The sequence below is a fragment of the Xenopus tropicalis genome, chromosome 9 (assembly GCF_000004195.4).
Source record: "Xenopus tropicalis strain Nigerian chromosome 9, UCB_Xtro_10.0, whole genome shotgun sequence".
Taxonomy (NCBI): domain Eukaryota; kingdom Metazoa; phylum Chordata; class Amphibia; order Anura; family Pipidae; genus Xenopus; species Xenopus tropicalis.
This window is the reverse complement of record NC_030685.2, coordinates 25072534-25099033: the sequence shown is the minus strand read 5'-3', so window position 1 is coordinate 25099033 and position 26500 is coordinate 25072534. Positions and strand designations below refer to the sequence as shown.

General features: G+C 41.7%; 2 protein-coding genes across 3 annotated transcripts in view; both read right to left on the bottom strand.

The window, feature by feature from the left end:
• Window positions 1-15354, bottom strand: part of polr3e (polymerase (RNA) III (DNA directed) polypeptide E (80kD)) — a 34906-nt gene extending 19552 nt beyond the window's left edge. Inside the window, exons 1-10 of one of the 2 annotated variants that reach the window (XM_018097119.2) lie at window positions 15205-15354; window positions 11181-11274; window positions 9665-9715; window positions 8807-8884; window positions 8101-8216; window positions 4170-4252; window positions 2956-3063; window positions 2560-2609; window positions 1778-1897; window positions 832-917 (exon numbers count right to left, since the gene is read on the bottom strand). In XM_018097119.2, the coding sequence (XP_017952608.2) occupies window positions 832-917; window positions 1778-1897; window positions 2560-2609; window positions 2956-3063; window positions 4170-4252; window positions 8101-8216; window positions 8807-8884; window positions 9665-9715; window positions 11181-11216 (728 nt within the window). In that variant the 5' untranslated portion in view covers window positions 11217-11274; window positions 15205-15354. The remainder of the gene's footprint in view (window positions 1-831; window positions 918-1777; window positions 1898-2559; window positions 2610-2955; window positions 3064-4169; window positions 4253-8100; window positions 8217-8806; window positions 8885-9664; window positions 9716-11180; window positions 11275-15204) is intronic. The other variant, NM_001016970.2, reaches the window with a different exon arrangement.
• Window positions 15355-22875: 7521 nt separating this feature from the next.
• LOC105948368 (eukaryotic elongation factor 2 kinase-like) lies at window positions 22876-23674 on the bottom strand. The gene is made up of 2 exons (XM_012970678.3): window positions 23506-23674; window positions 22876-23039 (listed from the first exon to the last, which is right to left on the bottom strand). Exons 1-2 carry the CDS (start codon window positions 23633-23635, stop codon window positions 22891-22893), a joined length of 279 nt encoding a protein of 92 aa, XP_012826132.2. The 5' UTR covers window positions 23636-23674; the 3' UTR covers window positions 22876-22890.
• Window positions 23675-26500: the final 2826 nt, after the last annotated feature.

Sequence of the window (26500 nt, the reverse complement as noted above, 5' to 3'; positions counted from 1 at the left end):
CCACTGATACCCCTTTCTCAGCATGGGTTGGGGCAGTGAGAGGCGCTGCAGCGGTTATGTGCCTGGGCGATAGATCAACAGGATTGTGGGAGTGCACACAGTATGTGACTGTTCCGACTGCTGGCGGATGACGGGCAAGTCACCCAACCCAATCAAATACTGCACAATGTGAGGAAACTGAGTGACATAGGCACACCTGTCGCTGAATCACCGTGACCTTAAGTCCTGTCTGGGCAGCAGAGACATGCAGCGCTGGACATAATGCGCCGTATATACTCGATTATAAGCCCATTTTTGGGGGCTGAAAAACTCGGCTTATACTCGAGTATATACGGTAATCCTTATTGGAGGCAAAACAAGCCTATTGGGTTTGGTCAATATTTAAATGATTTTTAGCAGACTTAAGTTATGAAGATCCAAATTACGGAAAGATCCTTTATCCTGAAAACCCCAGATTCTGAGCATTCTGGGTAACAGGTCCCATACCTGTATATATTGTATTATACACAGGTATATATACAGGTACAGGTGAAGTGATCTAGACCAGGACTGGCATCTTTATCGTCAGTAAACTATTTACTAGTCCATATAGCTAAGTAGCTTTCACAGTAATTGATCAATTATATTTACTTTTACAATACCCTAGTGAGGCACACAGTGAAAGAAGTTCTCAAATTTAATCACTGTATGTGTTTATACAACTCTTATCTATATTAAAAAAACTTAAAAACCACATTGGAAAGTTACATTTGAAACAAAACATTAACCAACACATACTAGGCATAGCACTGATAAAAACTGTACACGTGAACATGCTTGGAAAAGCTTTACCTTGGGGATTTAGTGAGTTCCATATTGTCTGCCACGCTGGTATTCTGGCAAAGCAAATACTGACGCTCGTGTTCTGAGCGACTGTCCTGGAGGGGAAGAAATGAAGTACCATCACTGGCTTTCCTTTAATAAAGTGAATCTTTAGTATTAACTGATGAGGCTATTTCAATATAGGTAGCCTGGGCAAAGAAGGAGGTCAATTCTGGCACTAAGAATAGCCAACTGAAGGTCCATTAACCAACTGTGCAGGCAGCGGTGGATAAGAAATCCTCTGATAAGGGATTGTACCTGTAGCTCTAGTATAGCAACTACAGTACAATTTAAGATGAGGATTGTCAACATATGCAATTAAATTACAGAATCCACAGAGATTAGGGAAGTGAGATTTGTAATTCAGCGACAACTCAAACATAGTAAGACAGGCGAGCACCAGTTTATAAATTATGCAGTTCCAAGTTTGTTTTGCTGCTGGCCCTGCAAAATTAAAAGGAGATTTGGCTGCAAACACTGACAACAGCCTACTACATTTTCTCGACAAAAATTGTTTGCCTCAGGTCCTCCCCAGAAAACAGTCAGTTTTTTACATTTAAAGGAGAAGGAAAGGCTAAGTCACTTGGGGGTGCCAAAATGTTAGGCACCCCCAAGTGACTTTAACCGCTTACCTTGTACCCCGGGCTGGTGCCCCTGTTAGGAGAAAACAGCACCAGCCCGAGGCACCTGCAGTGAGCCTTCCTCCTTCCGTCTTCGCGCTGCCGGGGAAATCCGTGGGCCAGCGCATGCGCAGTAGTGAAAAGCCGACTTCTATGTTTAAGTTCGGCCAACATTTTGGCACCCCCAAGTGACTTAACCTTTCCTTCTCCTTTAAGAAAGCCCAACATTTTGACTGAAGATTATTGCAGAACACTATATCCAGCTGTTTTATAGGTTCAATTAATATCTGGTTTACCTTTACACCCGAATAGTGAAGATGGACCCAGGTTTCCTCAGCCTGCTTCTTTTGCAGGAATTCATAGGATTGGGCTCTGCGCTGCTTGGCTTTTTCAGATTCTGGCCGGGAGAAACGCACCTATGGAAGGAGTTTAGAAATGAATTGCATATATATTGCAATAACTTAACAGTAACATAGTAGCTGAGGAACAATTTTTTTTTTTATAAGGGAAGCCTGCCCAACTGCAAGCTGATACAGAGGAAGGCAAAAATAATCCCATCTGAGCCTTTCCAATTCTTTCCTAAATCCAAGAGGGTAATTGGACCATTTGCTTCGTAACACCATCGCATTTTCATTTTAGTGTATTTAATTTTTAATTTATTAAAGATTTGTCCACAATGTAATATAACCAAATAAACAGATGTAAAAAAAGAAAAAACCTCAGTTAAGGTGACTTTAGCCTGTCTGTAAACACAATAGCTAGGTCACCGTTATCTGTATTCTCCTGCCACAAATTCACTCTAAGTACTGCAGTTTATTAAAAGCAGAGGTTTCTAGACCCCCACTGAGATCCAAGGTTACATATGAAAACATTACTGTATCAGTCATTTAACCATAGTTCCAAGAATATCAGGGGCAGCAAGAGCACGCCCAAAATCAAACCCTAATAAACCTTCTGGCTGATCTTCTAGGAGACCAAAAAGGCATTGTTATTAATCACCCCCTTGCTGGCACCACCCTAGCAGCCCACAGTTTGGGAGCGCGCGCGTGTGTGTGTGTGTTTCTGAATTTAGACTTACGGTCACTTGTTTTATGTCATCCTCAACTTCATCCTGCGAGGAATCTCCACCTGCAAAATAATGTTTACAATTTACCTACAGTACCACTGTCTGACGAAAGGGTAATGACTAGAGAAAAATATAGAATACAGCTCATATGCCCTATTGTGTTGCAATATACTGTATATGTGTTATGGGTAGCATTGCTGCCTTGTAGCACTAGGGTCCATGGACTGATTCCAGCTATGGCACTATCTGCATGGGTTTTACTAGGTATAGGTACACAGCAGAGCATTTCCCATCATTTTTAATGGGACAAAATGGCAGTTAAGTGCAATAAGTACATTTTTATTGTTGGAGTCATTAACAACCAACCCGGTGAGTCATTAGACACACAGAACGATAGAAGCACAATACCTTCGTTGGCAGCTTCTCTCTCTTTAAATTTAGTGTCAGCTTTGTCCAAGTAAGTGAAGCTGGGACGCATTTGCAGAATTCCATGAAGAGGAGTCAAATGAATTTCACCTACAGGATAAGAATCATTGGTAAAAATAATTTTGAAGTGTACAGTGAGGTTAAAAAAAGATTTAAAAGATGAAAACGTTAGTGGAGAAGGAACTAGCTTTCTGGTGTGCCCTGCCTCCTAGTGGTATCCGTCATACCCCGCAGTTCCTATGAACGCAAAGTTAATGAAAGAAATAAAAACTATTGCTTTAAAGGGGAACACCAAGCAAACACAACTTAAAAGAAAACAATCTGAAGCAACTTTGCAATATAAATTAAAAAATATGCAGCCTTTTATGTAATAATATGGTTTGAAACAGTTACCTAAGCCTGGCCCCCTGTTTTCCTGCTGATCTGGCTGACTAGTATGAAAACCAATAACAAAATATATCAGTAGTCGACTGTTCTCAGCCTGCATTCTCCAAATCCAACAATTCCCTGCACTCGTGATGTCACTAAGGAAAGGGATATTACAGTGCAATGTATTGTGGGTTATTTAGTTCCTGTATGCTGTCATGTTTTAGTGCCTCCTTCCCTGTTAGGATTTAAAATGATGCAGAAAGAGAAACTGTTTTGCAGCTGGATTTCAGTACATAAAAAGTGGTATTTGTTCATACTTTTGGTTTTGAAGCCAGAATTCTCTAAATTAAGGGTGAAGACACATGGAAAATCAAACCTGCCCAGATGTGGCCAATTTTAGGCCAGATGTCGGGTAGGCCCGTCGGGGGTGCCCATACACGGCATATAAGCTGTTGTATCAGTCTGAAGGACCTGAATTGGCAGCTGAAATCTGCCTGTGTGTGGCCACCTTTAGAAAACAAAAGCAAAGATCTGATACAAAAGCACAGTCCGTGGATGCTGCATGTGAACGATTAACACTAAATAACATGCTTCCAGTTCAAGTGAATGGAAAGTGTATGCAGGCAGAGAAGTGCATCTTGGTTGCCAAATTTCACCCTAAGAGAAGCACACACCATAGGAATAAGCATTAAGTATTTAAAGTGAAAAGGGACCCTGCTCAAAAAAATACATCTGTGAGACTTGTGTGGAAAATAAACCCTTCAACATAAAGGAATAATGTTTAGCAAAACAAATCTATGCATTTTGGTAAGAAAGTGTGAACAGACCTTTCCGATATAAAGCTGCTGCATAGCGAGTGGTGTTGCTTGCAGCTTGTATAGAGGAGAATATCTGCTTATCCATTAGTTTCCTGAAAACACATTAATCTCTCATTAGAGCATAGTAATACTGTACAAAATGCTACAGGGCTTACATATTCTGCTTTTTCAATAATGTTCTTTAAATGTTTTACAATCTTCTGTTATCATTTATCATCTTTAACATAATTTGGCAATGCTGTGCAATAGGGATCAGGCGTAAATGGTCTAAGTCAGTGCTGTCCAACTGGCGGCCCGCGACCCCCCTCTGTGTGGCCCCCCACCTGTCTGGCTGCTTTGATGGCTTACCTTTGAGTAAGCATTAAATGGTATCAGTACTGAGATTAACTGGCCCCCTGCATGGTTCTCACCTCAGATTCAGGCTGTAATCCCTCTGTATTGTTTAAAAATGTAATCCCCTGTGTTTTTCACACCTTTTAATACCTGCATTGTTCACCCCCTGCAGTGTTCACACCTCAGGCTCAGACTGTAATCACTCCCATTGTTCACTTCTTCACACCTCAGACATAGGTACTGTAGGCAGAGTATGGCACATACAGCCAGCATAGGGCAGGTAGAGTATGGCACACACAGGCAGCATAGGTCAGGGAGGGTATGGCACACACAGGAAGGGTAGGGCAGGCAGAGTATGGCACAAACAGTCAGGGTAGGGCAGGCAGAGTATGGCGCACACAGGCAGGGTAGGGCAGGCAGAGTATGGCACACACAGGCAGGGTAGGACAGGTAGAGTATGGCACACACAGACAGCATAGGACAGGCAGAGTGCTGCCTGTGTGTGCCATCCTCTGCTTGCCCTATGCTGCTTATGGGAGGTGAACCTGGCAGGGGTTTGTTGTGGGAGTTTGTTAGCAGTTGGAAATAGCCATTAAATGGTCCCTAAGGTGTGTAATTATGTACTGGGGGTTGCTGTGCTATCCACAGGGGAGGAGGAGGCATATGGAATTTAAGGGTATATCTTAATATGACATAATTCTTTCACATATGAATGATGGTTGATATCGACACAGTAAGGACCAAGCATTTGGGATTTTGCTGTGCTACCACCATTGTGATAAAATAAATGTGGTTTGAAGTGGGTGTGGTTTCAAAAAGGGGAGTGGTCAAAACTGGCTTCCATTAGCGACCCTCCACCATGTATGCTAGAGAAATTCCGGCCCTCGGCACCGTAGAAGTTGGACAGCACTGGTCTAAGTAATTAATTAAAATCTAGGTGTGATTAGAGAAGACTGAAGGACACTTTCCCACGAGCTTCCAATCTAGATAAATAGAAAACATAATAGTGCTATCCCTTACAGAGATATTTGTTGACATCCATCACAGAGAATTAGAAGCTCCCTATTATAATGCACTGCAATAATCTAGGAAATTGGCAAAGACAGATGGGAACAGAGCAAACAGCAATTAATTAAAATAAACCTAAATGACATGATAATTTATTAATTTATTTTCCATTTAACTATAGGGCGGAAGTTGTGGTGGGGCAGATGGTGGAGCACAGAATCCTTACTAGGACAAGGCCCTCTCTGCACCAGCAACCCCAATGGTTGTGGGGTCTGCTGTATAATAATTACCGTATATACTCGAGTATAAGCCGAGGTACCTAATTTTACCTAAGAAAACTGGAAAAACTTATTGACTCAAGTATAATCCTAGGGTGGGAAATGCAGCCGCTACTGCTAAGTTTCAATAATCAAATTATTTAATAAAAGGACACTCACAAGTGCTTACATGACTACCATATTAATAAACACAAGGTATGGGCTGGAAAATTAGGCGCATCCAACATAAGATAACCATATGCAAGGTTGTACAGGTTAATATCTCATTTAATTTTACATACATATTGAAATTGTGATGTGTACATTTGTTATTTAATTCTTAAAGGCCCATTTTCTTCAAACTGTGGCATATCCCACGTAGCGCAGCGCGAACCCCCCCTGTTACTAACTTATGCAATTTTAAGTTTACATTCAGACCTAAGAGATACGTTATAATAATACATGTGGCTGTTAGCACCACAACATGAATGGTAATACCTATGCCCAATAGGAACTGCATTGCAGAACTGCATAATAGACAGTATAAGCAGCAATATCACCATCCATCCTTGTCCAACCGGCGCATCAAATACAATTAGCAGTGATCTATTGTTCCGTGTGTTATTACCCTTAATGACAAACTACAGATTTAATTACAACCCATTACAAGAGAAGTACTTAATGCCACTAGACTTTAAGATATGACTAAGAATATGCTGTTGGTGGAAGGGAATATACTTTATGACCCACTTTGAATACCCTGGTGTAGTTGGCAACCTATGAAGCCATGGCACAAGTAAGCACCGTCAGATTAGGCAATGCAACCTCTTATTGTGCCCCCTCCCCCCCCACACACTGCACCCTAACCAGCTACATAGTATTTATATAATGTGTTCTACCCAAGATGTACAAATAGAAAAGTACTTGCAGATAAGCGAGTCTCAGGAACAGCATAGGAAGAACCTCACAGAAGTCAAATAAATGAAAATCAGGAAGCTGTTTAATTGCAAATGGCCATCTCCAGTAGTCTAACCTGTAGTCTAATGTAGGTGATAGCTCATATAATTCTGTAAATAGGTCACATATAAATAGTTCAATGAATTCATGTGCTAATACATAAGTCAAGTCATTGGTCATGACATTTAAAAAAAAAGAAAAAAAAGAAAAAATCTAATGCAGAAAGGAGCTATTTTGTTGCACCATCTTGCATATAATAGCTCACATTTACAGCTCCCACTCCTCCCTTGCACTCTCCTACCTTCTTACTAACAGTTTGCCAAGTTTCCTTGTTGAGGGCTTTTATATTTGACAGCCATAAGCAGGAGCCAGTAGTGGAAAGTAGTTTTTATGGGCAAATAGAAACTCTTTACACATGAGTTGGGAGTTGCGTGTTCCAGAAAAAGGGGGCCAGAATCACTGCAAAAGGGGCTATACAAATTGACGTGGTGTTGGCAGACCTACAGTCTAACCTGTAGTCGAGACGAGGTAAGGTAAGTGTTAAGCAGAGGGTTACCTTTCAGCATAGCCCCATGCACCACACCTGCGGATATTCGTTTAACACAGCGGAGGACGTGCACAACCGAAACGCAACCCCCCCCCTGCACCGCGTCAGCACACACAGACGTCGCGCCTTGCGCGTGCGCGACGAGTGTGAGGAAAGAAAACAGCACAGAGCAGTTACAAAGGTGAAAGAGCGATGGAGCTGAATGAAAATGACTCAGTGGATCACAGTTGCACGGTTACTCACCAGTCTCTGCAATGTCTCAAACAATTGGTTATGCGCGTCCTCCGCTGTGGTAAAGGAACTACCCGGGGTTGGGGGTGGTGTGAGGCTGCACATACGTCCACGGGGGGGGGGGGGTTGGGAGCAAGCGAGCGCAGAACGTAACTACCGTATATATTCGAGTATTAGCCGAGGGTGCCTTTTTGAGCACATTATTGGTGCTGAAAAACTCTGCTTATACTCGAGTATATACGGTATACCATTAATTATTGCTGCAGTAATTTGGGAGTGTCCAACTGCACTTTATCTTCCATCACACAAGCTTCTGCTGCACCTGGCTCCTCCCCTTTTAAAAAGACAAAACATACTTACCGATATGCAACATTTCACAGCAGGTCCACTGTCTGAACTGCATTTGACTTGATCATAGTGCATTTTGTATGACAGTATAAGACTTTATCAACGTCCAATTGTGTAAAATTTGTTTTGTTTATCATAAGTTTTCCACAGTCTGTTCTAAGTAGCCAGTTTATGGTCTCCGCACTTTGTATTGGTTCAGGGTTTAATAGCACCATTAAAGCATTGGTTTATAAGGCAAAAGCAAGCTATATATACATACGTTGAGTAGGTGCTTGTGTCATCATTAGATGTACCATCGACATTTAGAGCAATCTGCTCTCCTTTGCTGCGACAGTAATTTGGACTCACTGTATTAATGGCAATTTCCATTTCCATCTGGAAAAAGACAATTCTGAATGTAAACACCCACACCAGAGAAGAACCTTTATAAAAACAAGTGACAAAACTATAAAAATGTGCATAAACACACATGGCAAAAGTTAATGTTATATTTTATTAAAGAGATAGACATGTTCCTATGAAAACTAATTTAAACATGTAAGTATTAATAGGAGTGTGAGCACACTTTTCCCCAAAAGAAAAGTGGTCTCAAGTCACCCCAACACACTGACATGGCTGCACGTTCTGCAGGGTTGAGGCAGCACAGGGGCGGTCTTAGCCTCGAAACGTTGCATGTTTCGCAATAAAGAATTTTAAGGGCAGAGCCCTGGATGAAGCCCTTGAGTGCCGTTGCTTTTTTTCATTTGCAGCACAGGGGAGCACATGTCTACAGACAGAAGTTTGTGGGCCCACTGATTCTTTTACAATGAGCACTAGATAACTTATAACAAATGGAGCAATCATGGCTAAAAACAAAAAGCCCTAGTTAAGTCCTTTTTTTATGCTCTAATTTTAGCATGCACACTGCTGTAAATAGTACAAGTTAAGGACATATAAAATTGAAATAAGAACTGCATGTACTGCACCTTCTGTTGCTTTGGTTTAATCCTCGTTGATAAATGTGTGACGTCATCATATGTCATCGATGCAGGGCGTATAGGGTACTGGAAAGAAAAATGCAGAGTTGGACAATAGGAGGAGCGAGAACAAAAATCATTTTATGGCCCTCAGGTTTTCAACACAGTCTGGTCTATAGACATTTGTTTGCACAGCATAGCAAAACACATTTAGAAATATCAAAACCCTCCCAAATAAGATTATTTTTTGTGGATGCTGGCCAAATAATTTGCCATAGGATGACATTGGTTCCCCAAGTATTATCCTTATAGGTCTTCAGGCTGGGCCAGGCCAGTATTTGGGGAAAATTTTTATTTGCTCTCAAAAAGCCAAGACTTAGATTCAGTTTGGGTAAAATTTAGGTTACAAACTCACTTGCTACCCTGGACTTTCTTCTAACTATGGCTGAAATAACAGTGCTTTTATATGCCTTTAATCTTGTTATGAACTAAATGGGGCCTTGGGGACCTCACACTTTGTTTAGGCCACCAAACCACTGGGGTTACTTGGTAAATGTCTGCCTCTATATTACCACCCATGCCCTACAGACAGGCACTTTTTGGGTAATAATGTTAATTCAGTTAGACATACCTCCCTTTTAAAGTAAAAAAGAGTTAGCTCAGGTGTAGGGATCTATGATTAAGAAATATAAAAACACTGATTATTATGGATTCAGTGCATAATGTTCACATCATAAGTATACTTATTGTCTTCAATATAAGCACATTGCAAGAAAGCTCATCCTATGTACCCTGGTGTTACTACAAAATTAAAGATACACATAAATATATAGATTATAGATAGCTGGCATTTGAATGAACACTTACCTGGAATAAATAGAGCTTTTCTGACAAGCTTTTAGCCAAAAACACATCAATCTAGAAATAGAACACATCAATCTTGTGAAATAGAACTGAGAACTGTACAGAAGCATCCTTAATTCACAAAGTGTTAAACTGTTATCATGGACTTGACTGAACCTTCTGTAAGTTATATGAAATAGAAATATTACACAAAAATAGGCTAAGTTTAATGTTTCCTCTTCGAAGAAATTTCACCCTCTGTAACAGTGCACAAAACCATTCACTTCCCATTCACTTGCACGGGCAATGTCTGACAGCACCAGTCATGCTGCTTTTCCTTAGATGCTCTCTAAGTGTTTTTGGTAGTAATGCACCGAATACAGGATTCAGTTCAGTATTTGGCCTTTTTCGGCAGGATTCGGCTGAATCCACGGTCCTGGCTGAATCTAATCCAAAAAAATCCTGTGACTGTAGTAATAAGTCAAACCAACTGAACTTCTTGGAAAAAAAAAAAAAAAAAACACACAGCAAGTCCAGTTGATTTGACTTACTACTACAGATATACCATGACCTGAATGAATGAGAATCTTCACAAACTTAATGCACCATTGATAGCACGGTCATGAGTAGCTCTGTTATATGAAAAGGCCATGACCAATGGGAACGACTTTTAGAGCTGTTGCCACACATCTTGCCCCTTTTTACATATGGGCCCTCCATTTTCAGCAACGCTAGGTTAGCAGGTAGGGAAGACATCAGAGCACATGCAATAGCTCAAATGGAGCTTTGATACAAGATACCTGATTAACAGGAAGCTTCTCACTGCTTACAGGTATACAGTAACCAGTTATCACACATGGACATATTAAAGGTTGTTACAGAAGATTATATTTTGCAATGATCGTTTCACGTCCTCAGAAACACTCAGTGGCACCTTTAAGATAGAATCTGGGTGGTTCAGACACCAGAAGCCGCATCCTTAATGATGTATTAAACCAGGAGTTGAAGCCACAGCACTTCATATTATTACCTTATACCTTATTACCTAATAAGGTGCCTGACTAAGCATTAAATGAAACTCTGTGTTAGACTGACATGTATGCCACACCCTCATAAAGCACCAAGGAGCTTACACAATACAAGCACCAGCAACTACAAACTAACAATAAACTTTAATTATAAATCTGTTTTAAATGTTTTTACAGCAACTGGCTCTTCCTTTGTGGGGCAGTATTCCTCCTTTTTGATGTGTGTTCAATAAATAGGGCTTGTGCTCTACACATACTTTTTCTTATGGTTTTAATCTATGGTCGTTAGAACTTTTTATTTTGTGATTAATAAAAAAAAAAAGTATGTCCAGCACCAGGCCTGTTCACTGAACTCATGTTGAACAAGTGCGGTATACCACCATTTTTCTACTCTCCAGGATGGTTCTGTCCCCACTCAGCATGAGCACGGTGAATTATACAATTCAGTGGGCTGGGCTCAATTAACCAAATGGTAAACTTAAATTTTAATAAGGTCTATGGCAGAGACTTACCTCTTGTATAATTGGATCGTCATCTTCATTTTCCATACTATCGCTGAATACACCAACAATCTATGTTTTCCTTCACAGCGGCTGACCTACAGGACTAAATAAAATTAAAGACTAAAATATTAATGTAATCTAAAATATTGCGGATACATTGTATGCGTCAAACCACTGAACAATTAAGAACGTTGCCTCACATATGCAAAGACATGCAGAGTAAGGTAAAAATCACATGAAAAATCAAAGATTTTGCAGGGATGTACTTGATACAATAAATTATTATATATATGCGCATACACACTGACTGGCAGCTTGTTCAGATCTGGACATTTGGAAAATTCTGGTATCGAAGTACAAACCACATCAAGGCATGGCTGTTGTCATTGGCTATGTCCCTGCATTGGCCCAAAATTATAAAGTTGATATTTGATGGTGAAGTGACAACTAGGGACACATTTACAAAGGCACGAATGCTCGGAGCAGCGTATTTTCAGCGAATTTTTCGGGCATCCGCGCGATTTTGTCGTAAGCCACACAACTTTTTCATACGCTTGCACGAAAAAATTGGAAAGGTTTTACCGCTGATTACAATTGTACGGTACGAAAATTTTGTGACTTTCGGATCGCCAATACGCCACTTTGGCTTTTCATCTCCTGAATCAGGAGGGGGCCTGGTGTCAGCCCCCCTTCTGGAGAAAGTCAGGGAACAGGAACCGTGAAGAAGGTTTTTGTTACATTACACAACTGACACTGTAAGGCAGGGGTGGCCAGACTTTTTCCATCGGTGACTCCTCCCCCAAGACGCAGCATACGTACGCATTCCGCACTTCTGCAGCCCTGCTCCACCAGAAATACACTGGGGATCGACTGGTGGACCGCAATCAACGTCTTGGCCACCCCTGCAGTAAGGAGTACGTAAGATAGTAAGGCAAGCTAGAAAGAACAGCTTTGTGCTCCACCTAAAGACCAATAGCTGGAAGTAGCCCTTTGTTAGCAATAACAGGCCTGAAGTAAAGGGAGAACAGAGGGATTCAGGCTTTAGTGTATAACTACCCAAACAGTTCCCACTGCAGGGGATCCGGACCACTAGCTGGTAGCCTTACAAAGGTGCAGCTGAAGCTAACAAGCATCTCCACAGTGATGTTACATTTGCTGGCTCAGTGTATGGCCAGTTTTACATATTTACCGTGTTTAGCATAATGAAAGATAACATATTTCTAAACAACTCTCCAATATACATTCAATAAACTAAACAATGGTTTTAAAGTAACATGTACATGTAACTGCAGTTAAAGCAGTATTTGTTTATTCCTTTTTCCTCTGAGTCTGACTCTAAACAATATAGCAAAGGTCAGCTCGCTGCGATTGCATCTGACTCTGCACAAATACTACCTCATTTCTTTGTATTAACCCTGTCGGTGGCCTTTTTGTTTTGTTTGCAAGAACCTCTGGCATTCTGTTTTTATTTCTACACAGTACCAGTGAGGTGTAGTTTCACAACGCTATCTCCCTCCCTCATCCATTTAGCAAGGGCCCTCCTGGGTAAAAGTTCACTGAGACACTAGGGGGCACATTTACTAATCCACGAATCCGAATCACGAATGGGAAAAAATCGTACTGGAAACGAAAATTTCGGAAGATCGCAAATATCACGAAAATGCTTATGAAAAATCGTATTAGTCACAATAATATCGTATTGGCGATCCGAAAGTCACGAAATTTTCGTACCGAACAATTGTAAACAACGGTAAAACCTTTCCGATTTTTTCGTGCAAACGTCCGAAAAAGTCGTGCGCCATACGAAAAAGTAGTGCGCCATACGAAAAAGTCGTGCGGACGCCCGAAAAAATAGGCGAAAATACGCTCGGAGCGTTCGCATGAACGCTCGAGCGTTTGTGCTTTTGTAAATGTGCCCCTAGGACTTGTATTCTAACATCACTAGCTGGACAAGACCTTTTTAGCCAAGACAAAGTTAAATTTTTTTGGCCAACTACTTCAATGGCTAAATATGGCAAATATCGGACTGCTTTGCAGTCTATATGTGCATGGCAAGTTTTACATACATTACAGTGTTTTGCTTAATGAAAGATAATTTAATTCTATACAACTCTCCAATATACATTTAATAAACTTTTCAATGGTTTTAAAATCATGTGTAAATGTAATTGCAGTTGAAACCAGTATTTGTTTATCCCTCTTTTATCCGAGTCTGACTCTTCAAACAATATAGCAAAGGTCAGCTCGCTGTTAATAAGTTGGCTTAAGGTGGCCATACACGAGCAGATCTTCCCCCGATATTCCCACCTACGGGTGGGCGATATCGGGGAGCATTTAGGTTAAAAAAAAATAATCCGATCGTTTGGCCCTGGGGCCAAACGATCGGATTATGTGGGCGGCAATGGGGCAGACGGATCGGGGACCGCATCAACGAGCCGATGCGGTCCCCGATCCGACCGGATTTTCTAACCTGGCCGATCGAGATCTGGCCAATTTCAGGCCAGATATCGGTCGGCCAGGCCGCTCTGCTCTCCCCATACACGGGCCGATTAGCTGCCGAATTGGTCCAAGGGACCGATATCGGCAGCTATAGTCGGCCCGTGTATGGGGACCTTTACTCCATATTTTTTTTTTAGCAGTCAGTGAGAAAAACATAAAGAGGTTAAGGGTGAGCAAATACTTTACAAATGATGTGAGAAGATCACAGCAGGGATTCTGATGTGTCACAGAATAAAAAAAAATCAATACCGGTAAAAGTTCCTTTATACAAAAAATGTATTTAATATTGAACTAATTTTAGACATTTCAGGGCTCCCATGGTGTAAAATAGGAACATTGGAGTATCTAGAGTTAAAACTGGGATTTGTCTCACCACAAATGGTCTGTTAAACCCTGTTGTTCCTACATGACTGTTGAAGCAAACCACATCTCACTATGATAAAAGTTAGCAATGCACTGGCTAATACACTCCGGTATTTGACAGGCCTGGACTGGGACTGAAAATGGGCCCTGTCATTTAAAAACAGACCCCCACCAGCCTCTTAGGGTGAAGACACATGGAGCTACTTAGTTGCTACTACTTTTTCACCATTACTAGACTCCAGAAAATACCCTGCCATAAATGTGTGCCTTCACTCTTCCAGTAGCCTCGCTGGCATGTCAGAATCCACAGATTGCCTGTCCGGCCCTGATATCTGTTCCAACCAGCACAACAACCACACATGGATACCGTACGAGTGGCCTTATACATGTATGGCCACCTTCATTTTGTTTATTCCGGCAGATAACTGCAGGAGGCTATTCCTCTTCATTTGCCAACACATTTCAAGAAATATTTTCAGCAAAGGCCAAAAACATATATTTTCTAATACACACTGGCACACATGGTGCATCAGCAAACATTCCAACATGTCCGATCATCTAAAATGCAATAGAATCCCTGGGTAATGGGGGTGTAACCGCCTTCCAACACCCCAGCAACCATAGCCAGATGATCAGGCTGCATGGTACAAACTGGCCAAACTGCCCCACCAAACCTGCCCAGCCCTTAAACATATTATTTCTGGTGTAAAGAAGTCGGACACAGATTGCTTTAGTTTCCATATCCTTTATTATACTGGTTGTTTACCTTTCTCACAACAGGTCCCACCCCAGAAGTAGGCTTAGAAACGTGTAAATAATATCAGAGATAAAGGTAACTAAAGAAAACATTAAGAAACATTATGTAGAAACACATTTATTTTTACATTTCTATAGCGACTACCTGTCTCCTGTCCTGCCATGACTGGGCAGTTCTGACGATATGATGCCATTGCTAGTATATGGCTGTACCAGGAACCTGCACAAATATTACACTACATCAGCTATAGAACTTCAACTCCCACAAGCCTCCACGTTTCAGTAAATCTCAAGTCACATGTATTTCCGAATAGAAATGTAACGTGGCCAAGTGCTGGCTGCCAGGGCCGCCACCAGAAGGAGACAGTCATCACGGAGCTGTGGGTTTTGAGGGGCTCGGCTGTGCGGCACTTACTTGGAGTATCGGCACCCTGCTGTCAGTGAGCAGCGCACTTCAGACGGGAGGCTAGCAGCTAGCGTGCCTGCATGGTGTCTCCCCTACCAGCCAAGCGCCGCAAGTCTCATCTCGCGAGATTTGGAGTCACAACCAGACGTAAGCGTCGTGACGCAATCACGGAGCTGCGTTCCGTCATTTGGCGTTACACTGCCTGCAGATTCTAGTATATTGCAGTGGTTCATCCCTGAATCTTCTTATTCTGTGCTCGCAATAAAAAAAGGAAAACAAAATAAAGACTTCATTTTCGTGTTGGTTGCCCGCCGTGCGTTCCACTGCCTCGGTTTCCTTAGAAATCATTTATACATTCTGCTCAGTGTTTCAACTCAAAAGTCTTTATCCTGGTTGCTAACAATACCTGCAACCACCAAACCCAAACAGGAAGGACATTTTTGTGCAAGTGAAATTGTCATAATTTTATCTTTCTTGTTTACTCCACATTGATTGAACATTGTCAGTTACAGTAACCGCACATACAGGATACACCATAAAACCATTTATACTAAGGCCCCTGCCATAAAGGCCCCTACGCTTTATAAAGCGAATCCACGAACGGAGCGAAAGCATCCGAATACGTTTTTTCCGTAATGATCGGTATTTTGCGATTTTTTTCGTCGCCGTCACGGCTTTTTCACGAATTGCCGCAACTTTTTCGTAGCCATTACGACTTTTTCGCGAATTGTTGCGAATTCTTCGGCACCGTCGCGAAAAAATCGTACTGTTGCGCTGACTACGAAAGCGCTCAATACGAAAAAGTTGCTACAATACGCGGAAGTCATAACGGCCACGAAAAAGTTGCGACAATTCGCGGAAAAGTCGCGACGGCGACGAAAAAATCTCAAAAAATACGAAAAAGTCACAAAATGTTCGTTTCCAATCTGATTTTTTCCCATTCGGGATTCGGATTCGTGTATTAGTAAATCTGCCCCTAGGGTTGCCACCTGTCCAGTTTTGACCAGGACAGGAAAACAGGGCAAACTCCCTGCATCATAGCCCTGCCCTGTGATACACTGAATGGCTGTGTGTTGAGGGGATCTAAAATTGAGAACGATTTAGGGATTTTGTGGATAACAACCTGTGTAACTCTAGGCAGTCTCACTCAGTGGCTTCTAAAACAAAGTACTGTCTTGCATTAGACAGGGACGAAAACATCATTTTGCCTTTTTAGATCTCTGGTAAGGCCTCACCTTAAGTATGCAGTGCACTTTTGGGTCCAAGTCCTTAAAGGGGAAGGAAAGGCTAAGTCACTTGGGGGTGCTAAAATGTTAAGCACCCCCAAGTGACTTGAATCGCTTACCTCGTACCCCGGGCTGGTGCCCCTGTTAGGAGAAAACCCACCAGCCCGGGGTACCTGGGGCGATGCGCTTCCTCCTTCCGCCATTGTTTCGCTGCGACTCCGAGTCCAGCGCATGCGCAGTAGAGTGAAAAAGCCGACTTCTCTGTTAAAGTTCTACTAGTCACTCTACTGCGCATGCGCGCGCAGCGAACAAGGAAGAAGGAAGCGCTGCAGCTACCCCGGGCTGGTGCTGTTCTCTCCATACAGGGGCACCAGCCCGGGGTAAAAGGTAAGCGATTCAAGTCACTTGGGGGTGCCTAACATTTTGGCACCCCCAAGTGACTTAGCTTTTCCTTCTCCTTTAAAAAAGATATAAATGAGCTGGAGATAGTGTAGAGATGTGCAATTAAAGTGGTACAAGGAATTGACAAATAAACTATGAGCAATTCCTATCAAGGTTGGGGTTGTTTTCTCTGGACAAGGTATTTGTGAGGGCAAGGTTACTGTTTACATACATAGAAGACATAATATTCACATTGGGGGATATTTTTTTCACATAGATAACAAGTGGCCACCCCTTTAGGCTTAAAAATTGAACTTTACTTTGAGGCAACAAAATGGTTCTTCAGGGTGAGGGTAGTGAGGTTGTTAAACACCCTAATGGGTGCTGTTCTTATGGCAGATTCTAATAATGGGGTTGAACTTGATGGACTATTGTCCTTTCTTTAACCCAATATAACTATGTAACTAGGGGGAGGCAGCAGAAGCATCTGCTAAGGGCACAAGTATTTTAGTAAAAGGGAGGGTGCAGTTGCATAAAACATGTTTATTGCAGTTTATTTTTGCCTGTCAAAATCCAATAAACTATTAATACCAATACTGCATCCATGATCATAAAAATGGTCCCCCTGCCGTCCCCTGCGCCTGCATACCCCTCTTAAAAATACTAGTGTCTTTTGCCATGTTCCCGAGTCAGTTGGTTGCCAATCTAGCCAAAACAGCAGCACGTTGTCAAAGTCACCATTAGATCAACTGCTTGTCTTTTCTAAAGGGGTGGTTTAGAGGCCCATTCATTAAAGAACAAATTTTCGCTACTAAAAAGCACGATTGGAAAAAATTCGGAGTAACCACAATAATTTCTGATGAGTGAAAAATTGCGCGAAAATTCTTTTCTTGGTCCTGCGAAAATATCGTGGTTGCTATCCGAAAGTCACAAAATTTTTGTCCCCGAACGATCATAAATGGCGAGAAAACCTTTCTGGCTTTGAAACTTCAATCTTAATCAGTGTAAGCCTGGTTACAAACTGGAGGGCACTGCACTAGATAAAATTTGCCTTATTTCAAACAAAGGTGATGAGGCATTCTATGCATTCTAATGGTAGGTGCCATAAAGCTAAGATCCAAGGCTACAGTTACATGTGGTGTTTCCTTGGTTGGTGTTTTACACCATCCACTTCTATCTGCCCAGTGTTTAGTAAGCACCGAAAGGCCCAGCATCTGCTCACACAAAGGATTTTTGCCCAAAAACATGTGACTGCATTAACAGGCCAAACGCTATGGGGCTTATTTACTAATCCACGAATTCGAATGGGAAAAATTTGGATTGGAAACGAACATTTTGCGACTTTTTCGTATTTTTTGCGATTTTTTCATTGCCGTTACGACTTTATCGTAAATTGTCGCGACTTTTTCGTAGCCGATACGACTTGCGCAAAAAGTCGCGACTTTTTCGTAGCCATTACGATTTGCTCGTACATTGTCGTGACTTTTTCGTATTGAGCGCTCGTAAACGGCGGGCAAAACTTTCAGACTTTGCATGATTTTGGAAGCCTCCCATAGGGCTCAATGGCACTCTACAGCTCCAACCCGGCACAAGGAAAGTCTCCCATAGGGCTCAATGGAACTCTGCAGCTCCAACCCGGCCCAAGGAAAGTCTCCCATAGGGCTCAATGGCACTCTGCAGCTCCAACCCGGCCCAAGAAAAGTCTCCCATAGGGCTCAATGGCACTCTGCAGCTCCAACCTGGCCCAAGGAAAGTCTCCCATAGGGCTCAATGGCACTCTGCAGCTCCAACCTGGCCCAAGGAAAGTCTCCCATAGGGCTCAATGGCACTCTGCAGCTCCAACCCGGCCCAAGGAAAGTCTCCCATAGGGCTCAATGGCACTCTGCAGCTCCAACCTGGCCCAAGGAAAGTCTCCCATAGGGCTCAATGGCACTCTGCAGCTCCAACCTGGCCCAAGGAAAGTTTCCCATAGGGCTCAATGGCACTCTGCAGCTCCAACCTGGCACAAGGAAAGTCTCCCATAGGGCTCAATGGCACTCTGCAGCTCCAACCCGGCCCAAGGAAAGTCTCCCATAGGGCTCAATGGCACTCTGCAGCTCCAACCCGGCCCAAGGAAAGTCTCCCATAGGGCTCAATGGCACTCTGCAGCTCCAACCCGGCCCAAGGAAAGTCTCCCATAGGGCTCAATGGCACTCTGCAGCTCCAACCCGGCCCAAGGAAAGTCTCCCATAGGGCTCAATGGCACTCTGCAGCTCCAACCCGGCCCAAGGAAAGTCTCCCATAGGGCTCAATGGCACTCTGCAGCTCCAACCCGGCCCAAGGAAAGTCTCCCATAGGGCTCAATGGCACTCTGCAGCTCCAACCTGGCCCAAGAAAAGTCACGATACTGAAGCTTGAATGAATCCGAATCCGAAACTTTTGTACTCGCGCAAGTCGTAATGCTACGAAAAAGTCGCTACATTTTGCAAAACAGTCGTAACGGCTACAAAAAAGTCACGACAATTTACGAAAAAATCGTGAAATACCGATCATTACGAAAAAAACGCATTTGGACTCCTTTGGACCGTTCGTGGATTAGTAAATCAGCCCCTATGTCTTCAAATGTTGCTGAAACATACATTGGCATATCTTTGCCAGTGGAGCCTTGTGTGACATTAGCCAAATAAATCAATTGCCTAGAGCCCTGCTTATTAAGCTTGGGTTACTAGCAACATCTGGGGACCCAATGTCCATTGCAGCTGCTTCCCACTACTCTGCACTGTAATCTTTTGTGATACTTGCTCAGCACTTATGCCTTTGTGTTTTAAGATTGCTGTGATCAAAATATCTTGTGAAGCCACAAGACTGAAGTGAAGATGCATTTGATCTCACAAGAACAAAGTACAGTGCAATATTTTTAGATGGCATCTATGATGTGTCCTTTCAGACATTACCAATAACCTAGGTAAGGCAGCTGTGAGCTGTAGTGCTTGTTCGGCCACCTTATTACAAAAGTTGATCTTTGTCCAATATAGCCACCCAAGTGAACACATCACGCTGAAGCAAATGTCCGTCCGTAGGGCCAGTGATATCAAACTAATTATGTGCTCAAGGGCTGCACACTGTTTTTCAGATGATTATCTGCTCATCACACTTCTTATCTAAATTTTGGTCCCATTCATAGACGATCAGTTGCCAGTTTGGCAGAGGGGCAGAATAGGCAACTAATGTACGCCAAGACATGGGAACCTTTACAGCAGGGGTCCCCAACTTTGAGAGAGCAACACAAGCACCATAAAAGTTCATGGAGGAGCCAAGTAAGGGCTAAGATTGGCTATTAGACAGCCTCTATGCACACTATCAGCTTACGGGAGGCTTTATTTGGTAGTAAATCTTGTTTTTATTCGACCAAAACTTGCCACCAAGGCCGGAATTAAGAAATAACTACCTGGTTTGGGGACACTGGGCGCAACGTCCAAGGGGTTGATGAGCAACATGTTGCCCCCGAGCCACTGGTTGGGGATCACTGATTTACAGCATGCATTCTGCTCTAGTCATAACGGGCAGATTTATCTAGAGGGTAAGCTTTTAAAGACAGTATTTCGCCCTGGTTAAAAAGCAGGTTTTTATACACAGAACACAAAGAAAGGAGTTAAAACCATCCTCTGGCATTTGAATAAAAAACACACCCAGCATGTTCTATATATTTCAATCCTCTAGTAATACTTTCTCATTAAGCATTTCGTTGAATGAAACAATATTATTTAATTATCCACAAACAACAACAAATTATGATCTCTAACATATGAAAAAAATATAAGATCAAAATCCCAATGGTGTTTCTATATGAAAATGCATGAAACTATAATAAACAAGAAAAAAAATTAAAGGAAAGAATAATAGATCAAAATCCCAATGGTGTTTCTATATGAAAATTCATGACACTATAATAAACAAGAAAAAAAATTAAAGGAAAAATTCGCAGAAGTCTTTGGGGCCCTGTGTTTAAATGGACATTAGAAACCTGTGTTCAGCATAAATAATGTTTGTATTGAAAAGATTTTCTTTTTATCCTTACAACTATCATTATACAAGGGACTTAACTGGGAAGAATATTTTATTGATCTCATTTACTTCTCCCCATTCTACAAATGCTCTGAGGAACTAATGATTTGAAGCGGCCATACATGGGCCAATAAAGACTGCCAATGTCTGAATCAGCAGGATGCCGACCAGCAGGTTTAAAAATCCCATCGGGACGAGGAGCGCATAGGTTTGTTGATGCGGCTCTGTATGTTGTAAATGTGATCTGATTTTTTGGTTCGAGGGCTAAATGATTGGATCATTCCGATATCACCCACACCAAGGCCACCTCGCCAAACAAGCAGATCTTTCAATGTGTGTCTAGTTTTAGGGTCAAGAGTAAAATGAAAGTACTTTCAAGTTCGCTGTTCTGTGCATCACCAGAATGCAATTTTAGCCTATTTAGTAGGCTCATGCTAAGGGTTACTGCCCAATTATCACAACAAATTAGGATTCAGTTGTAAGGAAGGTGCTGCACCATATGGCTGCACTTGTGTGAGATACACTCTATTCCCCCAGAGAATCTGCATGGTCCATAGTGGCAAATTCACACATTCAACTGATTTGAAGCTTCACATATTCAGTAAATCACCACAACACAATTCTCACAATATTAAAAGCCCTTTATATCTGAGTGAGAGGAAACTTCTGCACTGAGACATTTGTTAAGAAATCATCTGCCCTATTAATCCTGATTAGAGCAGTGAATATTTCATATATTTTTTCTTTAATTAGTTGTTGAAAACTAATCCTAAATTCAACCAAAAGGAAAATACAGAATGTGAAGAGAAATGTCCTTAAGTTTCCCACAGGGTCTATTTGAAAAAGCAACTGGCAGATTAGATTGCGTACAAATAAAGTACAAATAAAGGCGGCAAACCCCAGTTAGCAAACCCCTTTGTGAACAGCACAACAAGGAGCTGCATCTCTGGTTAAATTCTTCTTTACAAATATTTTTTCTCATGCAGCTTGTTGCACAATAATCATGCAGGGAACGTACCAATGTCAGTATAGCCAGCTACGTACCTGACCACTCTGCATAATATATAGTTAGAACCAATATGCTGTTGTGCACTTTTCTCATAACAATTCATGGCAATTTTCTCTATTCATTTTTTCCTCTTGATAAAAATCATTAAGAAAAAATAAGGGCAATGCCACAAAACCCATAAATCATCAAAAGGATCTACAATCTATGGCACAACAAGCATCTTGACAAAGATTACCTTCTCTGGGAAAACTGTAGCTAACATAACGCCATGAACCACTGGCAGTGGCTTTCCATTGTAATGTACCGCATTCCCTTGCGATACTCCCTTTGCAATTGGTAATATAAGAAGCAGAGCCCACAACAGTGGGGGGGGGGGGGGGGCTGGGGGCAATGTTCCCTCTAAGCTCACATTTTGAGACCAGCAACACACAAACAAATTGTGGTGCGCACAAAGAATTTTGTGTGTAAACACAACATTTTGTAGCAACTTTAACCTGAACACACTGTTTTTTAAAATGTGCACAGAAAACTTTTTTGCTCACATAGCCAAGAAGAAATTAAAACTTAGAGTGAACATTGCCTGAGGGACCTGACTATGATATGTATTAATATTTCCATTAATTCCATTTATTTTCCTCCTGGCCCATGCCCTCCCCACAAGATGAGTTGCTGGGACTTGTCTGTAACCTCTAACTCTTGTCCATATGCATTAAAACTTACTTTGGTGCATGGCAACATGGGATCTTGTTTAGCTTTTTACCTGGTGGTTGAACTATGGTCCTAGGCAGAAATATAAATAAAATTGCTCCTATTTGTGGATTTGAACATGCGAGATAAATGATTCCTACAATATAGGGAAAAGGTTGCTGGATGGCAATGCAAGTTAAAGTGCAGAAATTAGTTTTTTTCTGTTGGTAAAAAGGTACACTGACAGTGAGCAGAACTGTGGATATATGCAGCCCCCTCAAATATCTTTTAAAAATATAAGATTCTGTAAATGTTTTTCTCAATGTAAACAAGCATTCGAGCAATGCTTTAAGCTGCCTTTGTCCTTTTTTTGCAAGCCCAGAAGTACTTCTCCTCCATACAGGCCCAGGCCTCCTCTGCCTTCTGGTAGTACTGATTGGCCAACCTCCCTTTCATTGCTTCCATTGCTGCTTCAGCAGCTTCTGTGTACAAGTCACCTACAAAGCAGACAATAATTACACATAATCAGAACTCTAATCAAAAAGACAAATGATAATTTCTTCTTTCTTCCTGTTTGAACTTTTAAAATCAGGGATGGCTTTTTTGACTCTTCTACTACATAAAGCCACATGCCAAAAGCCAAATAATACTGCATTTTAAAGAGAAATGAAGCTATATATGCAATAGAGCCCCTGCATATACCCCCAACTACTGTACTGTTTTTTTTTAATATCAGCCTCTTAGCTATCCACTAAAAGCTAATATATTGTAGCTAAATGCAAAGCAGGCTGTAGATAAAAGGATAAGTGTATGCTGTAGGAAGTTGCTGAAGGTAGCTTTATAGTCTCCCTTTCTCTGAAAGTTACTGCAGCAGTACAGGGTACTAGGATCCCAGCCCAGAAGTCTAATACTTATTTTCTTATTATGGATAGCAGTATTGAAATAAAAAAATAATTGATTTACCAGATCGCTGTGGGTCCTTCTGAAGGTTAAATCCCCCAGTAAGTAGCATTTCAGCTTCCCTAGCCGGCAGCAAGTATTTGGGTTCATCTTGGGTTCCATCATATTCACCACCTTCATCATAATCTGTCATGTTGAGTGCAGAATCGTGCCAGAAGAGGGCTTCTTGCCAGTCCTGTATCCTAAATTGTTAGAAGAGCATTAATGATCAGTATGCTCCAGAATAAGTAATGCTACGTTTGCCAGATAAATATAAAATGGTATGGCTGATTTTGTTGCCTCTCTTGCCTTCAGTACCTCACAAAGCAAGTAGAGCTCCTGCGTCGGATGAATGAGCAGCATGCCAAGGTATATGAGCAACTGGACATCACTGCCAGGGATCTGGAGAATGCTAATCAGAAGCTGGTACTGGAAAGTCAGGCTTCACAGCAGAAAATAGGTGTCCAAAACGGTCTAGTGTTTTTTTTTCCCAGGATTCTCCTGTTATGTGTGTAACGTCAAAAACGGGACTGTTCCAAGTGTGAAATGTGGCTTCATGATAGAGACCATCCCCCATGTGTAATAAAAGGTAAATTCTGCTTGCTGACTAATCTCCCCGTGTGCCGCGGGCCTAAAAAGAAGCAACAGTGAGATGCTTCTTCCCAGGGTTGCTACTGAAACCATTCTAAATGGGCACGAAGAGACTTGTATCAGGAGAGCCGAGGCAACAAAACAAAGAGGCATCTCTTTGCTCAATGAGGTAGACTCACAGTACAGTGCTCTGAAAGTGAAATACGAGGAATTGCTTCAGAAATGCCAGCTGGATGATGATGGTTTCAGCGATCAGGGTATCCAGACCTCTAAGCTTTCTCAGCCAGAAGGGTCACCATCCAAGGATCTAGAACCTTCCAGCCACAAGCCAGTCTCTGCTGAACCTCAGCCAGAATACAAGGTTCTCTTCCAGGAGATATTTACCTGTATAAAGAAAACCAAAGAGGAGAGCCACGAACAAAGAACAAATATTCCAATGCAGCAAGTAGTTAGTTCTACCATTCAGTGTTTCCCATTCACTCTGCCACTCTGCTCAGTCTCAGAAAGAACGCCTTTAATTCATATTCAGTTAATTGACCCCCCCCCTTTACCATCTTTATATTATGTTTTTTTTCCTTCCTTTAGGAAGTTATGGCTCACATAGTAGAGTAGTTCAGTTATCTCACCAACTGATTCCAGAAGCAGCCAATAAGTTCCACCAAAAATCAAGAATTGTGATTGAACTTAGAGAAGGAAGCCAAGTTTCCCTCAAGGCAATTTATATGAAGTCCTTTTGTTTCATACTTAGTAGAAGGCAAGTACCAAGCATAAATAAGATGAAGTTTCTCTGCACTTGCGGTACCCTATGCTGCACAACAAGCACATATTTGTCTGTACTGTATTTATGCATGACCGCAGCATAGGGGCTAATGCCAGCGAGGTTATACCTGTGTAAATCTTTGTAGTATTATTATTATCATAGGTTTATATGACGGCAACAAAGTAGCTGTGTTTTCTGAAGGAGTTAATGTTTATACTGTGACTTACATTAAACAAGCATAGAAAAACTGCCCTTGCTGCAAGTTTTCGAGCCTGAAGCACATATTTCTAGAATGCATTTGGGAGACTAAAATCCCCTTTCATTATATAAAATATATAGAAAAGATGTCCCCCCCCCTGTATTTGCAGTATTTTCCATACCAGAAGTTGATTTACAGCTTGGAGCCTTTAGTCACTTATTTTTTTTACAGATTATAAGCAGTTGATGAGACATGAGAAACTTGTGACTGTAAACTGCCATGTACTTTAGTTCAACATGTAGCAGTATGAGGCAGCCCTTCTGAAATATCTAAATATAGGTGATACTGTTCCTCTGCATTGATGTTAATATGGTTTTGCAGCATGACATTAAAGACATCTCATGTTGGTTATTGCTTGTGTCTCTGAAGTTCTGTGCATACAGTAAATCTAATTTATATAACATGGAGCAGAGGTGCGAGGATCGTTTGCTGGCCAGGTTTGGCTGAGCTACAGATCCCATAATTCTCAGTTAATATTTTGCTCATCACTGTGTACCTGACATTTTCCTAAAATAATATGTAGTATGAAACAAAGAATGCAATTAGTTCCTATCCCATGTTAAACTACAACTAATATACAAGAGATCTTTCTAGCAAGGTTGGTAGTTGTAGTTTGGTAAATGTTAAATGGAACAGCAGGTATTGCCCAAATGTTTTTAAGACATTTTGCTTTTGTGTACCCCATTCAGACCAGTATGCCACAGACACAAACCAGATCAAAGGGTGGTGGAAAGCTTTGGGGTGCCTAATAAGTGTGCCCCTAAAAGCAGCAGCATAATTACAAGTTACTGGGCCCCCCAAAAGAAGACACACATTATTGGCTGCTGTTTAAAAGCAAAAAACTGATTTGTAAGGGTTAATAGACCTTGAAGAGAGATTATCCCTGTTCCCTAATAGCTCCTCGTATAACATTGAACTGCTCTGGGATATAGAATTTCTCTGAAAGGAATGCTAACCTGGGCCATACTTTGCTATAAATCATCACTGAGAAATAGCATGGCTCCAGGCAAGGCTCAGGGCATCATGCTGGCACAGAGAACAAAGTGGCAGAGTATGAGGACTCCTGGCACTACAGTAATTACATATACTCTGTATCTCACCCTCCATTCAACAAAATGAACTTTCCTGTTTTACAAGGGTTTGCCATAATATTGGTATTTTCCCTTCTTTCCTGCACAGATGGTGGGGCCCCCTGCAAATAACAAGCCTTAGTTACAGCATAAGGGGGCCCTGGTACTCAAAGCAGACAAACTCACACATTGATCAAAGCAATGAAATTGGTTAAATACTTTCAGGAAAGCGCTAACTCATAGTTTCACCTGAAGAAGGGGTTATCCCCAAAAGCTTGTGCTGTTTGTTTCTGCAAATAATTGAGTTAAAGGCATTGCCGGCATATTGGTGTGCTTCTA

Excerpts from the sequence above, each read along its gene's own strand:
- LOC105948368 (XM_012970678.3), bottom strand. The coding sequence starts at position 23,635 with ATGACAGATTATGATGAAGGTGGTGAATATGATGGAACCCAAGATGAA. Across the intron at positions 23,040-23,505 it reads GAAGGACCCACAGCGATCTG|GTGACTTGTACACAGAAGCT; the intron begins GTAAATCAATTA and ends TCTGCTTTGTAG.